The following is a 27,346-nucleotide window of genomic DNA, read 5'->3' on the forward strand; positions in this document are numbered from 1 at the left end:
AGGGCTCTCCGACTGTGTTTCGAAAGAAAAACCTGAACACCGAGATATCAGTGAGGGCTGACGGCGTGTGATCCCTGGTAAAGACCTTCGTGACTTTTATTTTATTTATTGTTTGCCTCTCACCCACAATCGACGCTGGACTGCAGATCACGTTGCTTGCTTGCCCACTGCATGTCTCGTGTGGTAGTCTGTTGCACCGCGCCAAGGTTGAGATGCAATCTCTTCTCCTTCTCGAGGTCATCACAAGGAAGGAAAAGCGTTCTTTTAGTTTAATTTTATTCTTCACCAATTGTCAAACAGCATAGTGAACACATGGTTCTTTTTCTATTTTGGTTACTTTTTGACGAACCTCGATACGAGGAGGTAAGGAAAATACAAAGACCTCAAAGCTTGTTAGACGAACTCTTAGAGTTTTTCATCACCGCATCAACAGTGGATCAATTTTGCTAGGAATGGCACAGATTCTTCCAACCAAATCCCTTCGGCTGTTGATGATGGTACGCTGCAAAACCGGTTAGAGTGTGCACTCCTTCTCCTATACTCTACACTAGACTTGCTAGCAGCAGCGCACCGCGCCAAACAAGGGAAGTGCAAGCGGAGTGCAGCGTATATTGCGACGATGGTTTCGACTACTGGTTGTGGGTGTAGGGGGAGAGGAGCAAAGGAGCAGAAAATGGAGGGCACCTTGTTGTTGCGCACCAATGAGAGTATGTGTTGCGCCGTCGTCTCGATTATGCGCTGAACTTGAACTCGTTGTTACTTATAGCCATCGTTCGAATGACCTACCATGGACACACGCTTCTGTGTTGTGGTAGAGCCGAGGGGAAGAAGAGGAAAAAATCAACACTTCTTACTGCTTGCTTGTGGTGGTTGCAGAATGTTTTAAGCATCGTTTATGCTGGAGATACTGATGCCTGTAGAAGCTGCAGCTGAAATCACTTCTTTTGTGAATAACTATATTGTATGTTATTGTCTTTGTTTTTACAGAGACTGGCAGACAGGCAAATCCTGCACAGTGTATATGAATGTTTAATATGGATATCTTCTTCAGAAAGATCAACATTTACAATAAACCAAAAATTATCTTACACGCTTACGCTGAATTCATTTGCCCTCAAGTCTACATATTTGTAAGTTTGAGAAATAATGTATTTTAATGCAAACAACAGCCACGCGAATGTATGTAGAAGGGTGTATGCGTTAATTTTCCATTGATCACACTATACTTATTTCACTCCGACACACTTACGTTCAAAATGAACGGTGAGTAATTGCAAAAGTATGGCAATTATCTTTTCGAATCGATACCACCCTGCCTATATTGTTTGCGGCTCAAATAGCAGAGAAGCAAACTCAAAATGGCAGGTTTGGCTGTGTGGTTTCATAGAATATTGTTGCAGACAGCTGAGACACAGACAGAGAAAAGAAATGGAAGCTTTGCGTAGAGTGGGCAATAAACTGATTTCGCGCGAAGGTGAACACACGACGCGGCTCATCGCCGGCTCATGGATGTGAATTTCTTTCACATTTCATATGCTTCTAACTGTGTGCTGTAACGCTTTGTTTTTTTTTTCTTGTAAGCAAAACTATCGAACATATGAATAATTGGAATACCAATTGATTATCGGGATTATTTAAGCATAACATTGAATGATGATGCTCTACATGTAACGTAAACACTTCGTAGTATACTGTTGCTTCCTTGTTTTAACGACTTGTTATTCGGTCTTGAAATCTACTTGTTTGTCTAATTGTTTTTTTTTAAATTTATTTTTATCTTGTTGTAGATTAACACTTCAACTGCCAAAAAATTGTGGGAGAAAGGAGGATCCAATGACGTCAAGGTAGCAGCCGCTGCCACTGGCCCTCTTCCACCACTGCAATTGCACGGCACCACTGACCATCCGGTATGGCGCGATTCAACCTGGTCATCTCAGGGCGATGCGATCTTGGCGGCACCGCGACGTATTTTCCAACACGGAGCGGAATCCAATCCGACTGGTTCAACGGGAATTCTAAGGTAAGCAGTTATACTAAACTGCGACAACGCACATGTATTTTGTGAACCCTTTCTAATCGAAAACTGTTCTACATTTCAGTCCACGAGACTCGACAGGAGGACTAGGTGTAAAGATGGTAGAATATGTACTGGGCGGTTCCCCGACAAACAAGGAAAGTCCATTGGCTAGCTTGGACTCGCGCTTCAAAGGATTGAAGTTTGATGATGGAGACAAGGTGCGACTTCTGCTCGTAAACGGAATCGTTAATAGCATCACTGGGCTGCCGCAAATTTGCTGAACTGATTAATGTTGCTTTCCTTTTGTTATAGGCTTCTGATGATAAGGACAAAGCAAATTCGCCTTTTGAAACGAATGGCGTAAAGAAAGAGGAGGTGGTGCCCGGTACAAATGGCGTTGTAATGGTCAATGGCATTGATGACGATAAGGGTTTCAAGTAAGTATATCTCATGAGATCTGTAAACAGCGCTTGCTGTTGTTTAAAGCCTGCGCACGATTAGCTCAACGAACCATAATCCTCGATAGTCACCTTTCGTTCCAAAGCCGTACGCCGGGCTCGCGCCAGCCGTCCCCGGCCGAAGAGCAGCTGCCACGTCCGAACATGCTGGACCCAACGGGCGTGCACGGATCCGGGTTTCCGCAGCATCCGTCGCTGCACAATATGCTCGGTTCTGCAGCACCCGGTGGCAACGACGTCACGCAGCAGGCAGCAGCCGCCGCTCTCGGATCCTATCATCCTCAGATGATAAATCAGATGGGTCAAATGGGTCAGCTCGGTCAAATGAATCCGATGAATCAGTTGAACCAGTTGAACCAGCTGAACCAAATGCAGAGCCATGTGATGAACGGCGTTGGGGGCATTCCGCAGATTGCACAGGTAAAGTACTAACGCATCACTCATCTGAGTTTGTTGCTTGTTGAGGACTGAATGATTGAATATTTCGATGGGTGCTTTTTATCCTTTTAGAGCCCTATGGTTAATCAGCACGGACAAGGACCGAGTCAAATAGATTCGCCGGCAAATCTGCTGCAACAACCGCATAACTTCGAGCTACAGGTAAGTTTCTGATTGTGGGTTTTGTTTGTTCAATGAGGTTTGAATAATGTAAGACAGAAACATAGTGTACGATCAAAACTACCCTACATCTGATACGTGATACAAACGTTATTGGTCGACGCTCCTAGGTGCCGTTTGTAATAATGAATAGAGCGAATACAAATTTGAATGCTAATATGATTGGCTGAAATTTGTATCTAAAGGAGCATTTAGTTATTGTATATCAAAGAACCCTAACACTCGTAAGAAAGTCTGACGGTGCACGATCTATTTTCAAAACAAGGACCATATGGTAAGAATCCATAGAAAAGCTCTACAAAAAATGCGCACGCGTGCACCCTATGTCTGTTTGCGTATTCTGACACACAGATGGCGCTATCATCGACAAGGAGCATTTATGATTCAAAATGAAACGGCAACTGATTTGAAAAGATATATTAGTGTCGTATACTTAAATGCTGAATTTAAATGCCCAGGTTGTCCTTAAGATCTACACTTTGGGAGAACTGCGGAGAGAACGTTTATCTTGAATCTCCGTGTATGTAAAATTTTGCGAGTTTGGTCAAAACTCTTTGCGGGTGGTTATTTTATTGGTTGGAGGGTTCAGTAACTAAATTAATTGTATAACATTACCAACGCTGATACTAATCATTTGATATATTTTATATTAGTTTATTATAATTGTATTGGTTTATTGCCAATTCAAACCAAACGGATATTTTTTCAGAACATTTATCAAAATTTATCGCTTGTCGGCTTAAACTACACAAAGAAACGAAAGCAAAAACAATCTTCAAGGATACAATTAATCATTTACAAAATTCACGTTGCAAATGCTAATAAACGTTAATAAAAAATATGATTAAGGTATAATCTAATGTAAAAGTAGAAATTAAATTTGGTTTGTTGGTTACATTTAAATGAAAAACATGCTGAAATGTTTTGTCCACTAAATGATATGATTCGTAATTTAATACCCTCATAGATGATTTTAATCTTGGCCCTGTTGTTTGTAACCCATCACCCACAACACTGTTTCTCCATTTTTCTTCATTTTTCGCATTTGGAGATAAAGCTGGATAAAAAAGAATGCTACGGAAATACTTTTCACGTATTTTTTCGTATTTACACGTTTGCGGTGGCTTTAGCGTTGACTTGCCGAATGGGCCAGAGACATATTCATCTCTTTGCTTCTTTGCTGTCAAAATTCGTTGTTAACTCTCAACCATATTGTAAAACTCAACTCAACTCAACCATTGAGACTGTAAAAAGGGTAATATTTGTTTTTCTAGAACATTTCCAGCAAATGAAAAAATGGTGGAATTGTTATAAAATAAATATATACTGAGTTTGAGAGAAAGGTAAGGCAGTATAGGGCCGGTCTGGTGGTATAGTCGTTAACTTGTACGACATAACAACATGCCCGTCATGGGTTTAAGCCCCGAATGGTCCGTGCCCCTATACGTAGGACTGACTATCCTTCTATGGTAACATTAAAGCCAAGCCCACTTCACCAGTGGGTACAGGCTAGTGTTGGCCGTTCCGGTCCGAACCTAGTAAAAAAGTTCCGTTCTTTATGTAGGCCGTTCCGTTCCGATCCTTTATACAAAATCGTTCCGTTCATTCCGTTCATTCCGTTCATTCCGTTCCGTTCCGTTCATTCCGTTCCGTTCCGTTCCGCTCATTTCGTTCATTCCGTTCCGTTCATTTCGGTCTTTCCGTTCTTTCCGTTCATTCCGTTCCGTTCAATTCGTTCTTTCCGTTCACTCCGGTCTTTGCCGCTTCAATATTGTTAGCAAGGTGCTATCGTTCGTGCGTTCCGTTCTTTGAAAAAAACCGGCTTTGTCCGGCTGTTGCTTGCTGCATGCAAGATACTTGTTCACTCTTTCTCGCACACAGTATGTGTTGCCTGTGCACTCTCCCATGCTCACAGGAATATTCATCGCACTTCGTCGCGTATCGTTTATAAAAATCGTGATAAGCGAAACCAAAAATGGTGTTGCATTTGGTATTATGGTGCAATTTGTAACAACTATTATACTTTTTGTTATAATTTAGATGATCTTAACTAGAAAAATAATTATTATAAAATTTAAATCTGTACTCATATGGCAGAACGGTTTGGAAAAAATGTATTAAAATATGTGAGTATGAACTTCTTCTTCTTCTTCTTTGGCTCAACAACCGATGCCGGTCAAGGCCTGCCAACCCACTTGTGGGGTTGGCTTTCAGTGACTTATTGATTTCCCCCCATAGTAGGATAGTCAGTCCTACGTATGGCGGCACGGTCTATTTATTTTTTATGCCACGATATCCACTTGATCGTGGCACTCGGCATGATTCCAATATTTAGCCATTCGATTCGAAGCATTCTGTTCCATTCGACAACCGTTTGAGTGCCGTGATGTTGTAAACGATTTATGTGAAAAAAAAAAAAACTATTTGTTTTAAATAGTAAGTGAAATTCAAATAATTAGTCAATCTCGTGATACAATCGTCAACTCGTACCACTCAATAACATCGGCATGGGTAAAAGCCTCGAATGGATCGTGCCCCCATACACTGGGATGATTATCCTGCTATGGGCATTTAAGTTACTGATAGCCAAGCCTATTAGTGGTACAGGAAGGCTTTGACCCAAAATGGTCGTCGCATCTAAAAAGTTAAAAAATGCTAGATAATAAATGCTAGCTTTATATTAGCACAGCTGGTACAGCTTACTGGACATAGATTGAACCCATCTAGATTTGCTGTCAGATATTATTTCAGATTGAAGAAACGCCTTTTTATATCCTGTAACAAGTAAACCCCCCCCCCCCCCCCCCCCCCGGATGACAGTTTGGCTTCTAAGCTCTGGGTCGGTTCTTTTGCACCCCAGGTTCACGTTCCGTTCTTTTTGAAAAATGAACTAGTTCCGTTCCGTTCCTTTTTTTTAATGAAATTCCCAACACTAGTACAGGCCTTGACCGACAAAAGTTGTTGTGCCAAGGAAGAAGAAAAAGAAGGAGTCTCACAAGATGTAAACATAAGATATTAGATACCAAACAAAGTATGTTCTATTCTAAAAGTATGTGCACTGTTTACTGTCATAAAATGTTATATTAACATTTTTAAGCTTCGCCATTTTCTCAAGACAAATTTCACCGCCAACGCATTGTGATTTTATTTTTGCGTGTTACTAAAACAAGTATTGTAAGAAATTTAGTTTTCAAAGTATTTGTTACACATTATTTATCCTGAATGTTCTTTGAACAGCATTCTTGTGTTCCTCCATTAGTGCGTCATGATTGTGCTTGCCACCCCATACCGTATCACTTGTCGGAACATTTGTCATGCTTTAACCGACGAAATGTGCACGACAATATCGTTGATTTCCCCTGACCGTGGGTTACATTGCGCCAATCAATAAATTTCTTATCCAGCCAATTTTTTATCCTCGCCACGTTCAAGACAAGCCAAGTCTCGAAGGAACGTGCAAGCGGCCATGTTTTGTATGACAAGGGTTCAAGGTTTAACGGGGTTGTTTTTCATTACCGGAATTGAACGGTCCACTTTTGTGGACTGCTCGGTACCTAGCACGCGTAACGGCCAGGCTTTTACTGCAAGAGTGGAAAGCTTTGTCCCCAATTGCAACGGTTAAAGGACATTGTGAAAAGACAACTTTCTCGATATGTGTGTGTAATGTGGTAGTGGCCTGTACGGTACATACTGTACATCGAACAGCGTCGCGGTAGGTCAGTTTTTACTGACATGAGCCGAGGTGGAATAATACATCGATCGAACGGACTTTTCAGCACTTGATCGTCCAGGCGATCATAGAAACCTTTAGGAGGTTTCCCTTACTGGAAACGTTGGAGTTTAGAAGCCTTACCTTGGGTAGGGGGACATAACTAAACTCTTGAAATAAGTTGGAAGGCGAAGTATTAGGAAGTGTAACGTCCTATCTTGGCAGTCCGAACGAATCTGACTTGCCACGGTCGGAATTGGTTTTATTTATACTCAATAAGTTTCGTACATTTGGTTTTGGAATGTGTTTTTGTCCTAATTAAAGGTTATTGATATGAGGTGCAATTAATACATTGTATCGGAAGTGAGGTGTCTATCAATTTGTGCCTATGCTGCACTTTTAGTGTTTTTACAAAGGTTCTGGAAAGTTTCAACTGTTCTAGCCAAAGAACGAGTGCGTTCGTTGCTCTTTGCCTACACTGCGCTTTTAGCAATAAGTTGCTATGCGTCTGCTTTGCTGCAGTAACGCTTGAATTGCTTATGCTGCGCGATTCGGTTGTTTTCGATAAAATGTGTCTCAATGGTTTTTTCTATGAACGGTATGGTCTAGGTATGTTGCTATGGAGTGGATTGATTTGCTGATGCAATATAATGACTGTGTTGCAATAATGTGATTTGACTTTACGGAGTGTGTTACAATGTGTCTATAGCTGATAGTGTGTATTATAATAAGTTCTGTATAGCAGATATGCTACATGTGTGTGTGTGGTTTTTTTTTTAAATATACGGCTGTATATTTGCTATTTTTCCAACGGGTCAGCTGATTCCGCAAGTGAAAGGGTGAAGGTGGTGTACCGAATATGGCTCACGTGAGTGAGGGAGTTATATGGTCAACAAAGCACCTCGGCGTTTACTGCGCAACCTACATTGGGGTGGTATTTTTAAGCGAAGCAAACGATGCAATGTCCGCATTATTCGTTCCGTTGGCACACATACTCTTGCTTTTGTATTAACGTGGGGTGACACTGCTCCATTTAAAAGGCGTTTGGGGCCTCTTTTCTCAATAGAGCAAAAATCGTTACGGTACTATGGATGGTTGGACATTTTTAGGACCCACAATACAATTCTTGTGTACGTTGATAGGTGCATATACGTCCCGGGACTGCAGTCACGGTCAGTGGACTGTGGTGTTGGTGTAGCAATCAATTTGGTGCCATGAACAGCAGCGCTCCCATTTGTCAACTGCTACGTTCTACTATCGGATTATGATAATTTGAAGGAGCATTCCTACTATCTGTTGACGATTGTACCAATTGCTATGTGGAGCAAAGCTTAAACATCAATCACTCCCACTGTAAATAAATATGCATGGTTTTTCGCTCTGTCAGCGTTGATGATCTCTTGGCTAGAATGATGAAGCTTGCTGATTTTGTCACCGGGTTAGGGCTACTCGAGACGATCTGAAAAGTGTAATTTCTGTCTTTGAAAGAACTAGGGAAAATATCTTTCCAATGAACAAGATATCTATGTTCTGCGCATCAATCAGGATTAGATGCACTTAGTATGTCATTTTTGTCACTTACGGTAATTACAATGATTATGTTAATGTACATCCGACGAGTTTTGTTTACGGTTGTAAAAAGTTGTACAATAATGAAATTGTAATTTTTGTGTTTTTTGCATTGAGAAAAACATCTACGACTTAGAAATATTTTTTCCCCTCACGATATTTGATATTGGATTCTTCCGGATTCTTGTAGCGGAATAGAATATGCAGTTGTTGAATTCACAAAATTGTGAACTAAGACATGATGCAGCGTCTCGAACGCCCACACTATTTTACTCATGTTATACATTGTAGCATAATATCGTTTCACTGTTTGTGGTCACACTCAAAAGACGTCCAGAGCGGGGCCGATTCATTTGAAATGGAAATAGAATTAAATGGATGAGTCATAAGGCTCGAGCATGGTCGTTGCCTCCTGGTGTCGCTGTACCGGGCGATACTAACAATCAACAGAGCACCTTTCGCTAAGGGAAACCGAGATGATGAGGTCCAATCAATCCATTTTCCACCCAAGAACCATAGACACACACAACGTTGTTCTGTGGAGGAGGATCCAAAGGATGGGCGGGATAGGGCAAGGCCACCAGTTGGCATTGATTCATAAGAATAAAGACACTGGCAAGGCCTTGAGGTAGTCATCTAGCCCAACGAGTCCGAGTACCAACGAGAGAGTCCGTAAGAGCCAAGTAAGATTGATTGTGGAATAGAACTTGATCCGGGTCGAGAATAATGCGGGATCCAGTGATGGATCATTACATCCATGGAACAATGCTGTAATGGTGTTTGTTTAGGATAGCATTCTGGTGGATTTAGAGTTGTGATATCAAGCTCTCTACGCCTAGTATTGTACTTCAGTTTTAATGTTATACAACAATGGAACTCAAATCTTACACAGTTGATCAAAGTATCTTATATTGAATTTGTCATATTATGCAGTGGAAATATAATTCTTTTCACCAATGATAATCCATAGATTTAGCATTGACACTCTACATTCTTTGCTAATAGAAGAACACCGCTGCATAGTAATTTATAAAGAATAGTTGAATGTATATTTTGTTATGATCTATTTGAAATCTATTAAACATGAACCAAACAGGTTTTTATGATTGTCTTTCGTTCGTCATATTACAACGGTGCTGTATGAATAGTGTTCATTATGTGATCAAATTTTATTGCCTAAAATATTGAACGTGAGAACACTAATTTGATGTCAATGTAGAGAGAAAGCATGCATTACATTAAAGGAAAGGTACTTCCGTCCATCCCTAACATGTTTGAATAGGTTTGAGCAAAATGTATCATTAATCAAATGCCGCGTGTCCGTCCTGTGCATAAAATAGAGATATTGTACATTCTCTGGTGCGCTAGCAATCGATCGTCGATTGCGTGCTTTCAATGTTGATTCGCTGGAGTACTGTCGCTGTACTGGGCAAAGGAAGGGGTAGAAAAGCGTATCTCTAGTCATGGAAGTGTTTCGGTAAAAGCTTTTTATTTGTGTCTACCACGGAGTACCTACACTCGTATCGATTGTGACTCCACACTTTATGCGGGAAGAAGAATGTTAATGATGATGATATTTACGACACTTCGATCGATCCGTGACAACATATTCGTGTGTGTTTGGGTACGTAGACTACCGGAGAGTGTGTGCGCGACAATGATAATGACATTTTCCAACATACACGAACACACTTTTAGAAAAGGGGGAAAGAAGAAATTGATTCGGCCAACTTCACTATCTACCGGTGGATGAATTAATTAGCAAATGTTGTAATATGTTATACAACGCCTCCTGCAATGTTACGCGCCGTGAGCTTTCCTTTTAGCTTGCCTGGCAAACGTTTTAAAACCGTCCCGGCAGGACGGTTATGTTGTCGACTAAGGCAGGGAAGCCGAACGTTGTTTGGGTTACGTTTGGTGATTAACGCCTCGGTGAGTTGGACAACATAATAGTGTACCGGCAATCAGTTTGCTGCCACACCCTTAGCCGAATGACATTTCATCGCAGCACCCGTATATGCGCTTCTGGGTCGTGTTAGCTGCATCATGCACGGCTCCTTGCGTGCGCGCTCTCTCTCTCTCTATCTGCGATACACATACGTTTAAGTGCGCCCTGATACGAGGGCGGCAAAATGGAGCAAAACCATCAGGAATGGTAGCAGCGATGGTAGCAATGTGGGTTACTCTTCAAACGAAAGCCACCAGGCGCCTCCATCGTTGAAGGCCATTTTGAATGCAACACACATTTTTCCTCGTTTGGGTGATGGGTTGGCGTAGGTGGAGGACGAAGAACCGCCTAGGAGCGGAAGGGAAAACGAATAGGCCACACACATCGTTTCTAACCGTTGCACTGTCGACGCGTGACATTCGTGTTTGTGGATGTTTCCTGGTGGAGTGTTTCATTTTGGAAGAGAGAAGAGGGAACCAGATCGTATGTGTGTACATACCAAGTTGTCCGGTCGTCGCTTTGAAAAATCTGTTCCGATCGTTAATGGTCGAAAGAGAGCTGTACATTGTGGCCGAGTTTATCGTGTGCAGGAAAGTTTTGCATGAAAAAGCAAGTTACTCAATTAGTAATTTGCACGCTAGGGGTCGGATTAGCTTTCGCGTTTGCTTTCCACCAAGCGACAGCGTCTAATGGATCCTTTGGGGATCAGATTCTTTTCTGCACTAGCTCAAATTCATTATCTAATGTGTCATGCCATATTCCTAAGTAAATGTTGTATCGTATGATTTCAAGCTGAAAATTTAATGTGAGTTCGTGTGTTTAATTTTTTTCGTTTCAAAGCTCCAAAACGAATGCGATAATTTCGATATTTTCGCGTCAGCATTTAAGCAAACTTGCAACAACGAGTGAGGGGACTTCGAGTCTATCGGGAAATAATTGAAATTGGAACGAGAATCCTAAGCGGATTCTGTTTACACATTAAACATTTCAAATATACGAATCCGTTTGCATTTGGATGAAATCCACTTCAGTCGCCATAACTACACGTGTCTACGAAATTCAAAACTGTACAAAGAGAAGTACAGTATGGATACGTGCAACAAAACCAATAAACCGTTTGTTCGAATTGATTGATTGACATTCGTTCGCTTCGGGTATGTCCGAAAAGAAGGATCATTCTCTGTTGGGTCGGTTTGCATTTGTTGCTTCACACCACATCACACGAGGCTGGGTGGGGGTGATTCGCTCACAAAAGAAGAAGAGAAACCCTAGATTCCGGCACACACGAGAAGGCACACATTCTGCCTAGTGACTGTCAATTTCAGACGTTCCATCGTCGGGACGCTACCAACGCGAGAATCGATCAACGACGCAGCCCGCACAATGTGTCCGTTTTCTAAATGGCTCATAAACGGGTCATGTAATGTGTGGTTGCACACAGGATTGCAGATCAGGAGGCAGAAAGGCACATACCTACGATGGAGCACAGTACCTGGTGTACGGCATCGCTCCCCCGGTACACTGGTGGTCCAATCGATTGCCACATATATGTATTTTAATGCATGCACCATTCGCTGGGTTGGGCGGCTAAGAATGTGTGGCTAAGAAAGGACACCGGTGCCTGGTGCGACGGTAAAGTTTTATTTTCACGACCCGGGTGCGGTACAGTTCGTTACTACGGACACGTGTGTATATGAAATCAAGTGCTCCGGTGGGAAGAGATACCTTGAAGTGTTTGCGTTCTGCGTCAACGTCAAGTGAGCTCATTTTGTTGCTTTTTTTGGCGTACGAATGAGTCGAAAATTCGACGGGGTGGTGGGAGCAGAGCATAGGTTTTTATAGATAGTTTGTATAGTTCACGCGCAATATCGTGACGTTCTATTCCACGCAGCGAATGGATGGATAAATGACGTCTGTCGTCTAACAGTGACACACTCACCAGGCAGAATGCGTGCATGGGTGTGTGTATACTTGGTTGTTAGAAGCATCGTATGAATATGTATGAATGGTTGATTTTATATCACTGTTTCTTTTTCCTATTTTAAGCTTCTATACCATTTCAATTGGGCGTTTTAACTCCACATGACTGTTGTTTCAGTACGACTGTGCGCGTGTAGGTTGTTCCTTTTCATGTGTTTTTTTATAATGGTGTGTTTTAACGTGTACAACTACAAAATTTATAAATAAGCAGAGGTAACATTCGTTAGAGGAGTTAGAGGAGGTCAATATTAAAAACTAAAATGTTGACATGAAAGGTCAGACAAAACCCCATACTAATATGAAATCGTATTAGTTTCATTTAATTTTTTTTGTTATTTATAAAAAAACATAATTTTGTTATATTTGTGTACATGTATATGATGTGTACATGTATATGTACATTATTAACAATATGGACATGAACACAAATACAAAAACAGCCAGATATATTCCCCCAGATAAAATATTAATATTTACCCAAAAATTAGCAAACACTTTCAATAAAATTTGATTAAAATATTTTGAATGAATTATTGATATTTATGATGTGTTGTTAGTTAATAATAATTAAAATATGAGATATTGATCTAACCCATCTTCAAGATGTCCACACAAACGAGTACAGCTTAATATCAATATTGTCTTAGGTAGTTTCTTGGCCGACGACGACACTTTTCCATCAAGGATATGAAACGTTTTGAACCAACAGACTTTTCAACAAACAATTTCAACTAGGTGCTTTTTTATATGCGGCATTATAGAGCTTTTGCTGTTCGAAAGGACAATACTTATTAACTACCGTAAACCTTGGTAGAAGTTTTAATGAGAATTGAGTTTCAATTCGCAAGTGTGTTTTGTAAAACGGTTGACGAAGTGATCACATCTTGTCCAGTCGTAGCTTTTTGCCTCTGTGCGATTATATAGATTCTGTAATCGCTGAGTAAAATTTCTCCTTCCACCGGGTTTGCGCCAGGTCGTTTCGTTGGAATAGCCAGCACACAATAGTTGGGCAGGTAAATCGTACAAATTAATTTCCGAATAAATCGCGCCCTAGATCCTTGCGCTAACCCGGCTTCCCAGGTTGTGCCAGTCAAGAGCTCTTCCTATTTTGTGAGGAGAGGGAAGAATGTTGGGTAGCTGGCTGGAGGATTTCGAATTTCTGACCGGTGGTAAGCTGGCACGTGCACAGTTATGGCAGATTGATGGTGAAAGTGGGTCTGTTTTATCTCGCGGCCCAGACGGCTGGCAACCATCGCCACATTTGCACGCTTGTTAATATTACCGGCAATACAGGGTTTCCCACGATTTATTGGTCAGTTTCCATGATTTTTTGGTGCGTTCCCACGATTTTTTGGTCGTATCTCATAGATTTTGGTTCGTTCCTATAATTTATTGGTATTTTCAGATTTGATATCAATACAATCGGACCAAAAAATTCTGGGAAACGGCCAAAAATCGTGGGAACGCACCAAAAAAATATGGGAACCCACCAAAAATTGATGGGAACCGACCAATAAATCGTGGGAAACCCTGTAATTGCAATGCGTCGTTCAGGCAGTCCCGATTCTCCCAAGTGTCCTTTTGGCGCATGTCTGTGGAACAATGGTCAAAACGGACGGTGGTAGAGGGCTATAAAATGTTGCAACAATTAATGATAATGCTTTGGAGAGACTGGGAGAGGTAGTGGTGCTGCTTTAAAATGTGTATGTGGTTCATTCTGGCTCGAAACAAGAATGGCGGATGTGCATCATACACGTACGATAACGTACATCCATATGTACGCAAGGCCCAACAAAAGGGATATGCGATTGACGGGCTGTACTACAACCACCACTGCTGACACAGCTTGGCCCCACCCGAGAACCGTCCGTGGTGAATATAATCGCTGCAATCGAGTGTAATGAACAACATTTTATACGAGTCATTCGGATTTAATTACAGCTCAAGCGCAACCCAACCCCAAGCTTGCACATCCTGTGTTTTGCGAAATGCACATTGCTTCGAACAATCGACGGAAATGGATAGCTTTTTAGCCAGAATAAAAACACGAGATGAATACAACGCTACATTCCGGCCAATCGAGCTACACCAGTGAGAGTGAAACGATTTTCATCCAGTAAATTGCACGGGAACGTTCCATTCTAGGAGCTTTTCTGCGAAATCATCATCAAACGTAGAACGGATGGGAGAGCATGGATGATCGAAATAGGGAAGGTACATCTGTTCGTTCAGCAAAGATGAAGGAGCTAGTATAGGGAGCAGGATGCCAGCTGGCAGTGGAGTGAAGAGGCAGCGAAGGATAAATGCATCATGCTCCTTACATAATCATAATCGTCTTCGGTTCAAGTGCAGGGATAGTTGTTGGTGGGTGGAGGAAATAATAAAACGCCACTTCCCTTAGCTTTATGTAAGGTAGCAGCTGCCATTGCATCACACATCGATGAAGTTAAATTATTATCCTGCTAAGGAGGATACAGACCTTGATATTGATAAGTTAGTAACTTGGCTGCAAAAGCGTCCTACTGTCTATGTAATGTTGGCGTTGTATAGTCTCTGATTGAAAGTATTTTCTCTACATCAAATGATTTAACCTTCTCATTTTAAAGGTTGGTAATGGTTTGGTTATAAAAGGGGTTTGTTTCAAAATTTCATCCTAGAAATTGGGTACCATAATCGTTGCCTATTTGATTCGCTTATAGCCCTTAAAGCTTATAGTGTGTGCCTGACAAGCAAGGACTTCAGTAGATGTGATTGTCAGTTATTGGAAAACATTGGTGGAAAATCTCCCAGGAAAGGCTTTGAGCTATCCTGTACTTGAACTCATTGTTGCTTCAACTAAACCATTAACTAACGCTTGGATGTGGTTGTGGTTCTATCATCCTGACAGCAGGAAATACAAGTTCTATGTGTCCTATAAACTTCGGAGTATTGATGCATGGTGGGACACGAAGTATTGTTGCTGATAAGACTTCTTCCATGTATTTGGCCCATGTCTCTGGTCTGGTTGCTCTCTGGCGAAACAGAAGATATGCGATGGCTGTAGATTTGCTGCCCAACAATGGGCAGAGGCCACCCATAATGCATCCAGCCGGACAGAAAAGCAATATTTGATTTGATTGTTTGCCGCGCAGGCAGCCACAATGCACAAACGTTCATCGGCAAACGTTTGATTCAATTCTTTTTAGAAATAAATCGGTTTTTCCTTTTGGTAACTTGCGTGCTTGGCTGTGTGTGTGTGTATGTGCCGTACACGAAATCAATCATTTTTACCATTCGATCGCGGTGTGTGCTGGGAGAGAGAATTGTAACGTTGAAAAACTTTTTGTAGATAATGGCTGGCACAGCTGCCGGACGCCTCGGCGAACGGGTAATGGAGCAAAGCACCTGAAAACAAAAAAAGAACTTCAATCCAAAGAAAAAAGTGCACATTCGTTCGTTCGTGCGGAGAAATTGGAAAATAAAATTAGAACAATAAAACAAAAACACCAAATCAATAACAAAAGCACACTCACAAAAAAAACCTCCACGCGCAGGTCAGACAACGCTCATCCTGGTACTGACACCATCCTGGTAGGTTGGATAGTGTGATGATGAGCAATACACATCACCATCATCATCATCATGCAACAGTTTGCTCTTGCCGGAGGAAGCGGAAGGGCTCTTTTTTCGCTCAGTACTCAGTGGACACCCAAGTGTGAGGTGAAACAATTTTTGCTCTGTTGCTCTGTGTAAACGCGGACGTGCGAGGTGGGTATGCCGATACTTTTTGCTGTTCCAGTTTGTGCAAGGTATGGGTACAAAATGCCCCCAATATGATGGGCGATGTTGCTGGAGCTCAAATCAAACTAGCAAAAAGCGTTCGCTTATTCATATAAGAACGCAGCAACGGGCTTGAACGAGGGGATTGTGGATATCCGTAATGAATAGTGGCACCTAAAGAGGGGGAAGAAGGAGCGAGGGGACCGGGCGCAGTAGTAGCACATTGGTTCGGTTTGAAACAGTTGGCACTTGTGAATGTAATAATTGCAGCAAGTCGCTTGCAACTCCCCCACACTGCTCTTGCACTCCGATTGTGTCGTGTTTTGCTTCGTGTGCATTGTGCGATTGATTAAAAACTGACTGGCGGCTTTTCTTTTGCTCTGCTTACGAAGAAGGACACTTTTCCTGGTATATTCTTGTCCTAAAACACGCAGCGATGTATTGCCACACGATTAGAGAGCCCCCAAGGATAATAGCTGACTTTTTATTGGTTGGTTTTGCGCGACTGATTGCCCTTTCAAGCTGTAGCGATGATGTATTAGCAAAAAAAAAACAATCCTTCTCTCATTGGTATTTGTTTTATTATCTGGTGTTTGGTTTGCTGCACATCACCATTTAAAAGTGCATCGTTTTTATGTTTTTTTTTAGCAAGGGCTTTATTATGAGGGTTTTTCTCTTCCAATATCAATAACTGTTGTTGTTGATGATGCAAGTAATTAAGGCAGACGTATGGATTGTCCGTGTGTACATTATTGAACCATTTGCACGAGTCGCTGCACTGAACGCTGTCGCTGTTTTCGAACAATTGAGTGCGGCATAGAGAATGTCAGTAATCAGAAAATGTTGCCACAGGGATCATGTACTTGTTTGAGATTAAATGTCACAAATAGTGTGTGTGTTTTGCTTACACTGATTGCCACTTTGTGTATTGTTTTGGTGCACATTTTTGACTTTTTAAGAAACTATGAATTTGAAAATGGTCTTTTTTATTACATTGTGTTGCGCTCCTCTGTTAGTCGTGAGTAATTGCACTGGAACGCATGCATTCATTCGCAGTAACGTTGAATTGTGTGGGGTGTCCTTGTCGGCAATAAACACGCCATCATTCTACTTCCAACTATTCTACCGTCCCAGGAATACACTGGGAATACAAGGAATTGTTTGTGGATACACAGGATTGCAGACGTCAAGACAGGTGGAAATGACATAAATGATTCATGCGGCACATACGCCCCCCGCCGTACCATGTGAAAACGACTTTAATCAAACCGTAATAAATTTCCCAGCACTCCCCGCAGGCTATATCGTTTGAAATGGGTGAATCAGGAATGATGGAAGTAAATTACTGGAAAGTTCAAAAAGTGTAAGCATCATGGACCAGACACGCAATCTTTGTGTTGCGTTAAAATTGGTATGTGTGCGTCCGTTTCTGGATCAAACCGTACGGTGTTTTCGCGCATCCTTCACTCCGTTTGCAACTTTGATGGGATTGGCGTTTTAGTGTGTGATTGTGCTATTTTTGAGGAATATGGGGTGCATGTGTTTCTGGGCAGTAGTCCTTAGCTGATCAATGCTTGAATGCAAAATTCTTGCAATGAAACTTTAGCTATGCTGTGCTTCTATTCTGTGCGGGGAGTGAAATAGCTTTGACGTAATGAACAACACTGTTTCAGATTATAGTCGTGCAAGTTCGCTACTATGTATTGAAGAAATCAGGCGGACACTCATATTCATATTTTCTATTAGTTAGAGCTCCGATTTTAAAATCGGTTCATGTAATTTTGTAGTACACATCATTGTGTATTTTATGTTTCTGAATTACAAGCGTGATCATGCATTGATTTGGAAACAAACAAAAGTGTGGGAATGGTCCAGTATCGGCAACTCTTGCTTTATTCGACAAACAAATAAACAAACGAACAGTAAAAGAATGTGCCATTAGCTCCGGTGTAATATTGAACCAGATTAAAAAAGTTCCCTACCAGCAGCATGGCTTTGACGTTTACGTAGCCCTTTTTGTGCAGTTGAAATGCGTTAAAAGTCTTCAATTACGACATTTAAAGACGCGAACGTTTGCCCCAACGGGTGAGGTATCAAACCATAAGAGTGCTGCAACAGAGAAAAAGTTGTTCCGACCCAACCGGAAATGAACAAGTTTTGTGTTTTGTTTTAATAGCCTGCATAACTTTCTTCCGCCTGAAACTTTGATCCCGGAACGACACGTGCTATTCTGATGTTGTTAACTGCCGAAACTAAGATGTTCCCTAGCCTCTAACATCTACTTTGCTCTACAAAGTAGGAACAGTGCAACCGGTCATCTCGGGCACGTGATTTCTTTTGTTTGTTTTACAATGTTCCAACACCACCTTATGTGTGCCGTTCCTACAGTAGAAATGAAAACAATATTCTTATATAAGCAAACCCAAACTACAGAAAATAGTGTGAGTTTGTTAAAATATTCCCTTTTTCTTGAGAATGCAATATTTACACTGCAAAAAAAAAACATAATGGAAAGAATTCTACACTGTGTATCTGATGGCTATAGCATTCGACATTAGTCGAAACAATCTATCAGTATAAGGCTATAGAGCCTCGTGTTGTACCATTCCACGCATTTAGTGATTAGTTCCTTTACGAACTTTAATGCGTGATAATTTCAATATTGTATATTGAGAGATTGCGCGCGTTTTTTTCGGTCTGCATATTTTACGGTATATGTGTGCTAGAATAAAGCTTAAGCATTCTCCTACTGGTTTTTCTCAGCAAAAAATATAAAAGATATAACTTTTCATCTATATGTATGAGACAATAATGGCGAGAAAGTTGATTGTCTTGCAATGAACCATGATTGATGCCTTGAAATTGGGTTCAACCTTGATATGCATCGTCCCCCTGTAGCAAGGACTGACTATCCGTAGCCCGATATTGGTACTGAATAAAGTCTCCAAAGCCTTGTATAGGCCGGCTTGTTGCCGTAGGACGTTTACGCCAAATAGAAGATGAAGGATGTCACGTAAAGCTTTTGCTCCATTGCTAATTATATTTACTCGAAGTACATTTGGGGTCGATTTTAGCACCACAAACACCCATGAAATGGGACGCAAGCCTTGGTTCAACTACAAAAAAGGGTAACTATCTTTTCACGGCGTTCTTCATCTAATAGGGCAAACACACACGCTCTGTTCATTCTTTTTCTTTCCTTCCCGCAGTCGCGCGTATGGCAAGGTGCCGTTTCCGTTATCCTGCTTAGGTATCTTGACGTTGGAAAAATTACCAAACCCATCCTTTCGGCAACCGAACTGTTGCGCGCCGAGAACCGAACCCGGAATGGTTTATAGCCGGCATTAAATTAATTAGTTGGATGGTTCGAAATTAGTTTGTTTTCCGTGGGTCCAGGCGGGACAGTGGTGGTTCGTGGTATCACCCCCGCAATAGCCGCTGGTACGGATTTGCTTCACTCGTATTCGCTCATTCCTATGGTAAGGTGAATGGACCTTATCCCAACCCGTAAAAGACACCCGGGGTTAAGTAATAGTGTGAATGTGAACACAGTCCACACGTGCATCTACCGGGTCGACCGCTGAAGCGTAAAAGAGTATGACAATTTTGGTGTTGATGAAATCCAACAAGCCCGTTGACAAACGAAATGGCACAATTTTGTGGTGGAAAACGAGTTCCGGTGGGATCAATACAAAGGGAACTGGCATCCTTTACACGGGTCAAAATAATCCTAAAAGACATGGGTCGATTAGTATACATAGTTATTTGGAAACTAGGTCCTCAATATCTGCTTGAAGAAGAAGTAAAAAAGAACTAAATGTATATGAAAAGCAACATTCCAAGTGTCCGAGATTTATAACGAAAGGAGTGGTACGTCGTTTTGTGGGCAGAAAAGGTGTGCTACAAAATTTATTTCCATTTGTCTTTTTTCATCCAAGTGCTTCACAGTTGGATCTTTGGTTAAGAGAAGTGGTATCGAGCACAAATGTTCATAATAAAGGAGGCGCCGGTCCCAAAGTTATATCAGTGAGGATTGCTTTTATCGCTCAATGCAAGGAACCGTTCGATTTCGCCATTCTTTTTTTTTTTTTTTTTTTGAAAATCGAATAGAAACATATTCCATAGAATGCTTGTGTGACAGGGAGTGTATCATGCTGCATAAGAAGAAAGGATAAGCGATCCTCCATCAGTCGGCTGATGGTGCACGATAATAAAAGTTTCATATGTATAGCGCGTAAAAAAGGCTCAGAGAGGTCCCGTAATTGACTGCAGGCGGCAACACTAGAGCCGACGTGCAAAAAAAAGAGTCTAAAAATATGTTGGATCCTTTTTTTTCGCTTCGTATTTTATTTCCGGCTTCAAACATATGCCAGACATTGGTAATCGATTTTGATCGCTATACACTTAGTGCAAAGCTTTTAATAGCAATGATTTGAACGATGTCTTTTAATCCCTCCTTTCATATAAAACGTTTTATATGGCGAAAGACCTAATATAAGAAATACCACATGTAGACGCTAGACTACAGTACTATACTACTTTACAGATACAGATATACAGGTGATTTCTATTATTTTTAATGTTCTGAGAAAAAGAGCTAGAGGTCAAAATGAAGGAAGAACTCTTCTGGGAAGAGTTTATCAACTGCTTAATTGATGTGTTTTACACCTACTTTATAATCAAATGTTTGAATGTTTGCGCTATTTGATAGAAACTTCAGCATAATTGATGAAGTATTATTATTTAAAGTGTATATACTAGTTATTTCCTTACAAACTATATGAATTTGGGTTTGATGTTTTTTGGACAATTTGAAACATAACGCTTATGAGTAGTATAATTATAGGAATTGCGTGATTTTTGGTCATATGAAGCAATTTAATTAACAAGTTATTGGAATTATATGTTAACTATTTAAACTGTTATCTAAACTAAGTGAAGTAATGATTTCATCATTATTACATTATTGTTGAAAATAATTGCCAATAAGGTAAAGTACTCCATCGTGTCACTTAAACGATGGTTGTGTTTTAAAAGCCACCCTTACAGCATTATTGTTTTGTTGGGTCGAGCTCCCGTGGTCGCTTACGAAATAAAAGCCAATGTACTACATAAACTCGCATTGACGTTAGTTTAATTGAATTCTCTTCATTTTGGCCATCGAAAACAGGTTCGATCGGCAGTGTTGATGATTGGATGTTCGGGACACAAATGCACAGGAAGTAAATTGAAACTATAACAGTTACGCAATCTCGGTCGTCACTTTTGAAACTTACGGTAATTGTTTAGAGTGTATTTACGATAGAATCGGGCATATTATCGTGATAGACTGTAAAAGGTTGAAGCAAAGTGTGGCTTTTAGATATTTTTCCTGAACAGCGGCTTTTCCCGTACAAGTCGTTTTGATTGGTGGAGCACATTATCTCAAAATTACCAATTTTAAATATATGACCGTCAACATGTTTGGTAGCGGAATTTTCGTTATAAAAAAAGAAACTTTAGCTAACAATTGCCTTGCTCTAGGAACTTCATTAGTTCTTGAGATCATTTTATAGCATCCGAAAACCCTTGATTTATAAGAATAAATTAGATAAACAATCCATTATCATCAATCATCGCTATCGACGAAAGATTTTATTTTAAAATTATTTACAATGTTTAATCATATGATTTTTAATCAAAATCAAAATAAAATAGCGTCGATAAAAATAGAATTCACTGTATTTTTTATGATGATGGCCACGAACTGCTGGATGGATGTTATTAAATTTGGGTTTTTATTTTCACGTTCATACTTTCACTGTATTATTTGTGCATTTCGCACTCCATAGTCTGTTGCATGAAAACAACCCTTTTTGCCATCGTTACACGGTTTTACAACCTACCAAACGTGGCATGGGCTCATAAGTAATTCGAGCTGATTGCTGCTTTTAGTCCTGTGAGAGAAGGACACGTACCACGAGTCACGTTTCCTGCAGCCAAATCGTGCAGAAATGCTAGTGGTTGGGTAATTTTCACTGGAAAGGAAAAGGTACGATTTGCTAGAATTAAAGTTGTACTGAATCCGACTACATTGTTGCCACCCTTGTTTTCTTAACAATCAAGTACAATCTTCCCTGGACTTCGCACTTTGCTAAGTGAGGCTTAATTGAATAAAGAGCAATTTCTCCACCTGTTGCAGGGTACAAAACCATTTTAGATGGCAACGTAACGTCATGGTCATGGCATGAATTTTAGTTTGACAAGGTTGTTTTTATGTTTGCACGAGAAATACAAGTGCAAAATTGTCAATACCGTATTGCATAGGAGAAAACCATTATTTGCGTGACATACCTATTGCTATTTTGGAACGCTTTCCTATGAAGTACCGCCAGATTGCGTCGGCAACGCACCGATTGCACAATTTGTCAATGCACCGTCAAGTAAATGCAATGATGGTGATGTATGCTTTTGATACCGCAAATATCGCATTCCACCCGGCTCCATTTATCGGCACTAAGGTATCAATTTTCGATGTTCCATTTCATAAAGTGCTGTCGGATCGATATTGATAGGTAAAGCAAGAGAAGATTCGGTTAGGGTGTATAACATGCCTACAGACACCGTGCATGTATGGCCAGGTCAGGTGCAGCTGGCGACATATGTGCGAGCTTTTCTTTGTTACCCGAGAACGAAGCGTGAACACGAATCGCGCCTCGCGGCTGACGGTCCCTTTCTAGTAAGTACTGTGCAAGCAAATACGGCTCAAATGGCACACCCTGTGTAAGAAAGATATTTTTTACGACTTTTGAGCTTTTGCGTGCATTTATGAAGCGTTGGCTTTCGGGTGCATTATGATGCAAGTTGCAATGGTTTGGCATTTTGGTGAACGTTTCTTAGCTTAACGATGTCATTTTGTCCCCATTTCGCTACTATCAGAAGTGTGAGTAAATATGTGTAAAGCGAAATGATGAAGTAATGCGGAAGTTGGAATAAAAAAGCAATTTCCTGACGTGACAGTTGACATTATTTGTTATCAATGCTATGTAATCATTAACGGATTCGGATGTAAGAAGATATTTATAGTTAGTTTCAATTTTGAAGTAATCGTCAAGTAAAATGTATAATGTATAATAATGTATATTATAAGTGAATATCCGACATATTTTATTTTCATACGATTATTTTAGTGTAATTAATTGTATTCCGACTCCTGAATTGTATAAATTATATATTAAGGCATTAATTCGAAAATACCACTTTTCAAACTTTCCATAACGTCATATGTCATAAATATATACATTCGTTTTGTTAAAAATGTAACATTTCACAATCGATAGTGTACGTACATTATAGTTACCAAGCGAGGATTTTTTTACTAACAAATTACTAATTGCTTTTTTTCATTTTTCTCGTTGCAGGTATGTACAACTTTCCATACAACCATTTTGTGTAATTAACATTCTATTTGGCCGAATCGATCAATTCGATTCGGCAAAAAAGAAGGAAGCAAGCAAGCAAAGCATCAACCACAATCAAGTAACCAAAGTAAGTGGTTTTATGCATCAATTAAAGTATGTACCATTCGATCACATAAAGTTGGGCTCGTTGCCGAGGCCACGCGCTCAGGAATAATGGACAAACAGTGTACAAAATGCAATTGATTGATGGTGAGGTGCCTTTGCGCGCGCATTGTCACGGAGGGTAATCATTATACCATCACGATCACGTGTTTTCGTCGTCTGTCGCGAGGTGAAATGTGGTAAAATAATTATGTCTTCTGTCAAACAATTCATCCCTACAACGTCCTGCAAAGCCAAGGAAGAAAGGGACTAACCGTGCTCAGCTCAGCTTGATAAGTTTGATGATGCATTTTTTGTTGTTGTTTAAGTTGATTCTAGTTACCTATTGATAATTCGGAAGTATAGACGCAAAAACATACTCTCGTCAATTTGGCTAGATCGGCAGTTTGGTTTTTATGCCTGTGTTTACTAAGTAGCACGTGCAAGATAACATGCCAGGATGACGATAAGAAGCAGCAGGATCCGTCGATTCTTTTACTCTGCGAGCTTTTTTCCACTTGCTCCCCTAGCTCTACCCATGCTCTATCGAATGATAGACGTAGCCTAGCGTTGTGGCGTCAAAAATCGATTCTTATCCTTCTACCGAGAACTGGTGCAACACAAAAGTCGCTGCCTCTACGGTCGTTAAAGAAAATGTGTGTAGGTGTGTCCGTGTGTGAAAGAGAGAGTCAGAATCGAGTGGAAAGGGCTAGCAGGAAGTCTTCCGTCTTCCGTATCCTACTTAATGGTATTCCGATAGCCTGCAGGCTTTTATTTTACTGGCTCGCTAACGTACGGCTCTCCATATCGTCTCCAAACCCTAGATCGGAAGGTGACGAAGGTGTAATATTGGCAGAGTACCGTTCCCCCAGAGCTCCTTTTCCCTGTACGGGCGCATGAATTTCCCTGAATAGCATGTACGTTTTGGGAGCGGGGAACATTCTGAAATATGTAGTTTTCATCACAATAGTGTGTGGTACGGCAAGCAAACGATCGAACCATAGGCGATGGCTTTCGAGTGAGTATGGATGATGAACTCTTCAATCTGGGATTCTTTCAACTGGCTTTGTGTGTGGCAGACTGGTGTAGATCATTTTAATTGCATTCGTGTGCTTGCTTGTGTGCGCGCGCCACGTATTTACGTTGGAACAGGAACGAAAGAATGTAGTGGTAAGCTTTTTTTTCTCTTTCGTCGTTCAGTTTTATCGGAAAATTGTGAAAACCAGGACAACGGGTTTAAGGCGATACAGATGTCGGGTGTGGCTGAGCGCGCCGCAGTCCAATAGCGTTTCGTACGGAAACGGTTCATTAAATTTTGCTCACGGTGACGTCATTTCGGATTATGTGGCAAGTCACGAATGATGGCTGGAATGAGATTATCTCCTTTGCAAGCATGATGTAACGTATTGATCTTTTTTTTTTTTGAAACGGTGGCAAGGCCTGCAAAGGAATAATTTATCTAAACAGCTACTGATATTATCAAGAATATGTTGGCCACCCTTCTTCCAGGTAAATAGTCTACACCTGGCCACGTTAGATATGTACAATTTATCTTAATGTTAAAGAATTAGTCAGCCAATCTTGCCTCGTATCATCGATCGTTGATTGCTACTCTATATATCTCTCTCTCATCACAGCGTTCTGAGACGTTTACTGTTTGGATTTACAAATTTCAAAACAAAAACAGCAGACCACACTCAAAGCCAGGCACACGGAGGCGTTTAGGCACGAGACATAACGCATGCTAACTATTTATGCTCACGTGTGTGTGTTGATGGCAAGGAAGCCGAAATTGATTGATGTGATCAGACATCACGCACGCTTCCCTCCCGCGTCTCATGGTATGGTGCCTGTGGAAGAATTTTTCAAACGCAGGGTTAAATGCCTCCGCAGTAGATGGAACGCCAAAAACCGTCCACATACGGTCGGCAAACATCAACGACCTCTCACTTCCACATGGTGTGAGAAATGACGACAATAAAGCACACCCGCGCGCGACTCTGGCGAAGTAGGATGCGCACTCTCGCGGGCTCATCATCATTGTCGGCGACGCCGTCGGGCGATGGATTCATTAGATAAATTAAAATTCATCAAACAAGTGACATTTGCTGTGTGTGTGCCCAGTTGCTGTATTTGGTCGTTTTTTGGTACATAGACGACAAAGGAAGGTAGACAAGAGCAGAAAGAATCTTCCAATGCTTTTTGGAAACAATTTTCTCGCATAACGCGCAATGTGCGTGTTTGATAAATTGAGCTCGTTTAGTGTGGGTTTTCAGATAGGATGGGAAAGCGATGTTACTGCTGTAGCACGTGGATAATTAGTGCAACATGTGTCCTTTGGTAATGAACAATCACTGAACATAAGAATACCGAGAAGCAAACATTCGCTTTTGGAACTTAGTGAATAATGTTATCTAATTTGCTTATCAACGTTCGTAGCACAGTAGAGGCTCCAAAGCCTTGCATACGCGCACAGTGCTATCAACATAAACATATACCAACCACTGTAAACATATGGAAAAACAGGACCATGGACGCAGGCAACATTGCACAGTAAATAGTGAGCGTGAATGAGAAAGCGCAATATGAGCATAAACGGATTTCACCTCTCGCGCGAGAGAGTCGACCAACTCTTTGCTCTCGCTATCTGCGAGTAAAAGAGCTAGCATAACACAACACACGAGATGTAACTTCGCCTTCGAAATCGTTAGAGAGAAAGAGAAGCACAAACACGCGAGAGAGCAGGAGAGATCTTCCGCCTGCGGCAGAGATGTCAAACTCGGCCGGCATGTGCTGCGCTTTGTAGCGAGAGAGCTTACACCGTGCACGGCGGAACGGCATTCATTCACTTCATTCCGTTGTCGTGGAAGGTTGGTGGGCCGGTCGTTTCGCGTTTAGCTCCTCCGCAGGTTCAGTACCGGAGAAAAAGGGGTCGTTTCCTTGTGTGTGCAATCGCAGTTGCACTTTCGCGCGTTGGTTACTTCTCGGTAGGTGGTTCAGCACTTTTCACACTTGTGGATATCCCTTGCTTTTGCAACAGCGTCTAGTGTCGCTCAAACCGAATATGTAGACGATAGAGGGAGCTCGGTGATGTAGTTGTAATGTTAAATAATCATAACATTGCTCTCAACTTTAACTCGCTCCATTGTAAAGGATTACTTCGCGTGTGTGTTGTGTGTTTGTTTGTGTTAAGAAGATATAGACCATGGCATTGTGACAGTTGGTGGTGCAATTCAAGGAATACTCCAATTCTATCATCCACCCAGGCAGTGTTATTGCTGTACGATCATCAACGTTGAATGTGTCCCTCTTGGTGGAGTAGCCAACGCTAACCGTGCTGCTGCTGTAGTGGTGCTATCGGTTTTGTTTGCTGGCCAAAAGCAGTGTTTTGTGAGGTTTTCTTGATATTCATACCACGCTGTATTACTGTACCCTATCCCGTTTTACTGCCATCGATTGCGTGCGTCCTTTCACTGGAAAAAAGAAGCAAACAGAATGTGTGCGTGTGTATCTGTGTGTCTGCAAAAAAGATGTGTGCCATATGCTACGAATAAGAAGAACAAAACACAAGTCCACGCCACCATTACTAGGAATTTTGACCTATTCCTTTGTGTAGGGCTGGTTGGTGGAAGGGAGGAGGGGGCAAACCACAAAGGCACAGAGTGGGCGCACCTTTCTCTTCGATCTCCCGGGTGCGTGCTGTGTGTGTTTGGGGGGCGTAATGATGATGTGGTGCAAGTGAAAACA

At 41.2% G+C, this 27,346-nt stretch overlaps 1 protein-coding gene across 1 annotated transcript in view; it reads left to right on the plus strand.

Annotated features, from left to right (window-relative positions):
* LOC121602119 (maternal protein pumilio-like) overlaps positions 1-23,553 on the plus strand; it is a 46,624-nt gene extending 23,071 nt beyond the window's left edge. Inside the window, exons 5-10 of the mRNA XM_041930884.1 lie at positions 1,788-2,020; positions 2,100-2,235; positions 2,330-2,454; positions 2,544-2,895; positions 2,986-3,075; positions 23,459-23,553. Of these exons, the coding sequence (XP_041786818.1) occupies positions 1,788-2,020; positions 2,100-2,235; positions 2,330-2,454; positions 2,544-2,895; positions 2,986-3,075; positions 23,459-23,497 (975 nt within the window). The 3' untranslated portion in view covers positions 23,498-23,553. The remainder of the gene's footprint in view (positions 1-1,787; positions 2,021-2,099; positions 2,236-2,329; positions 2,455-2,543; positions 2,896-2,985; positions 3,076-23,458) is intronic.
* Positions 23,554-27,346: the final 3,793 nt, after the last annotated feature.

Source organism: Anopheles merus, unplaced genomic scaffold, assembly GCF_017562075.2.
Source record: "Anopheles merus strain MAF unplaced genomic scaffold, AmerM5.1 LNR4000304, whole genome shotgun sequence".
In the NCBI taxonomy this organism is placed as follows: domain Eukaryota; kingdom Metazoa; phylum Arthropoda; class Insecta; order Diptera; family Culicidae; genus Anopheles; species Anopheles merus.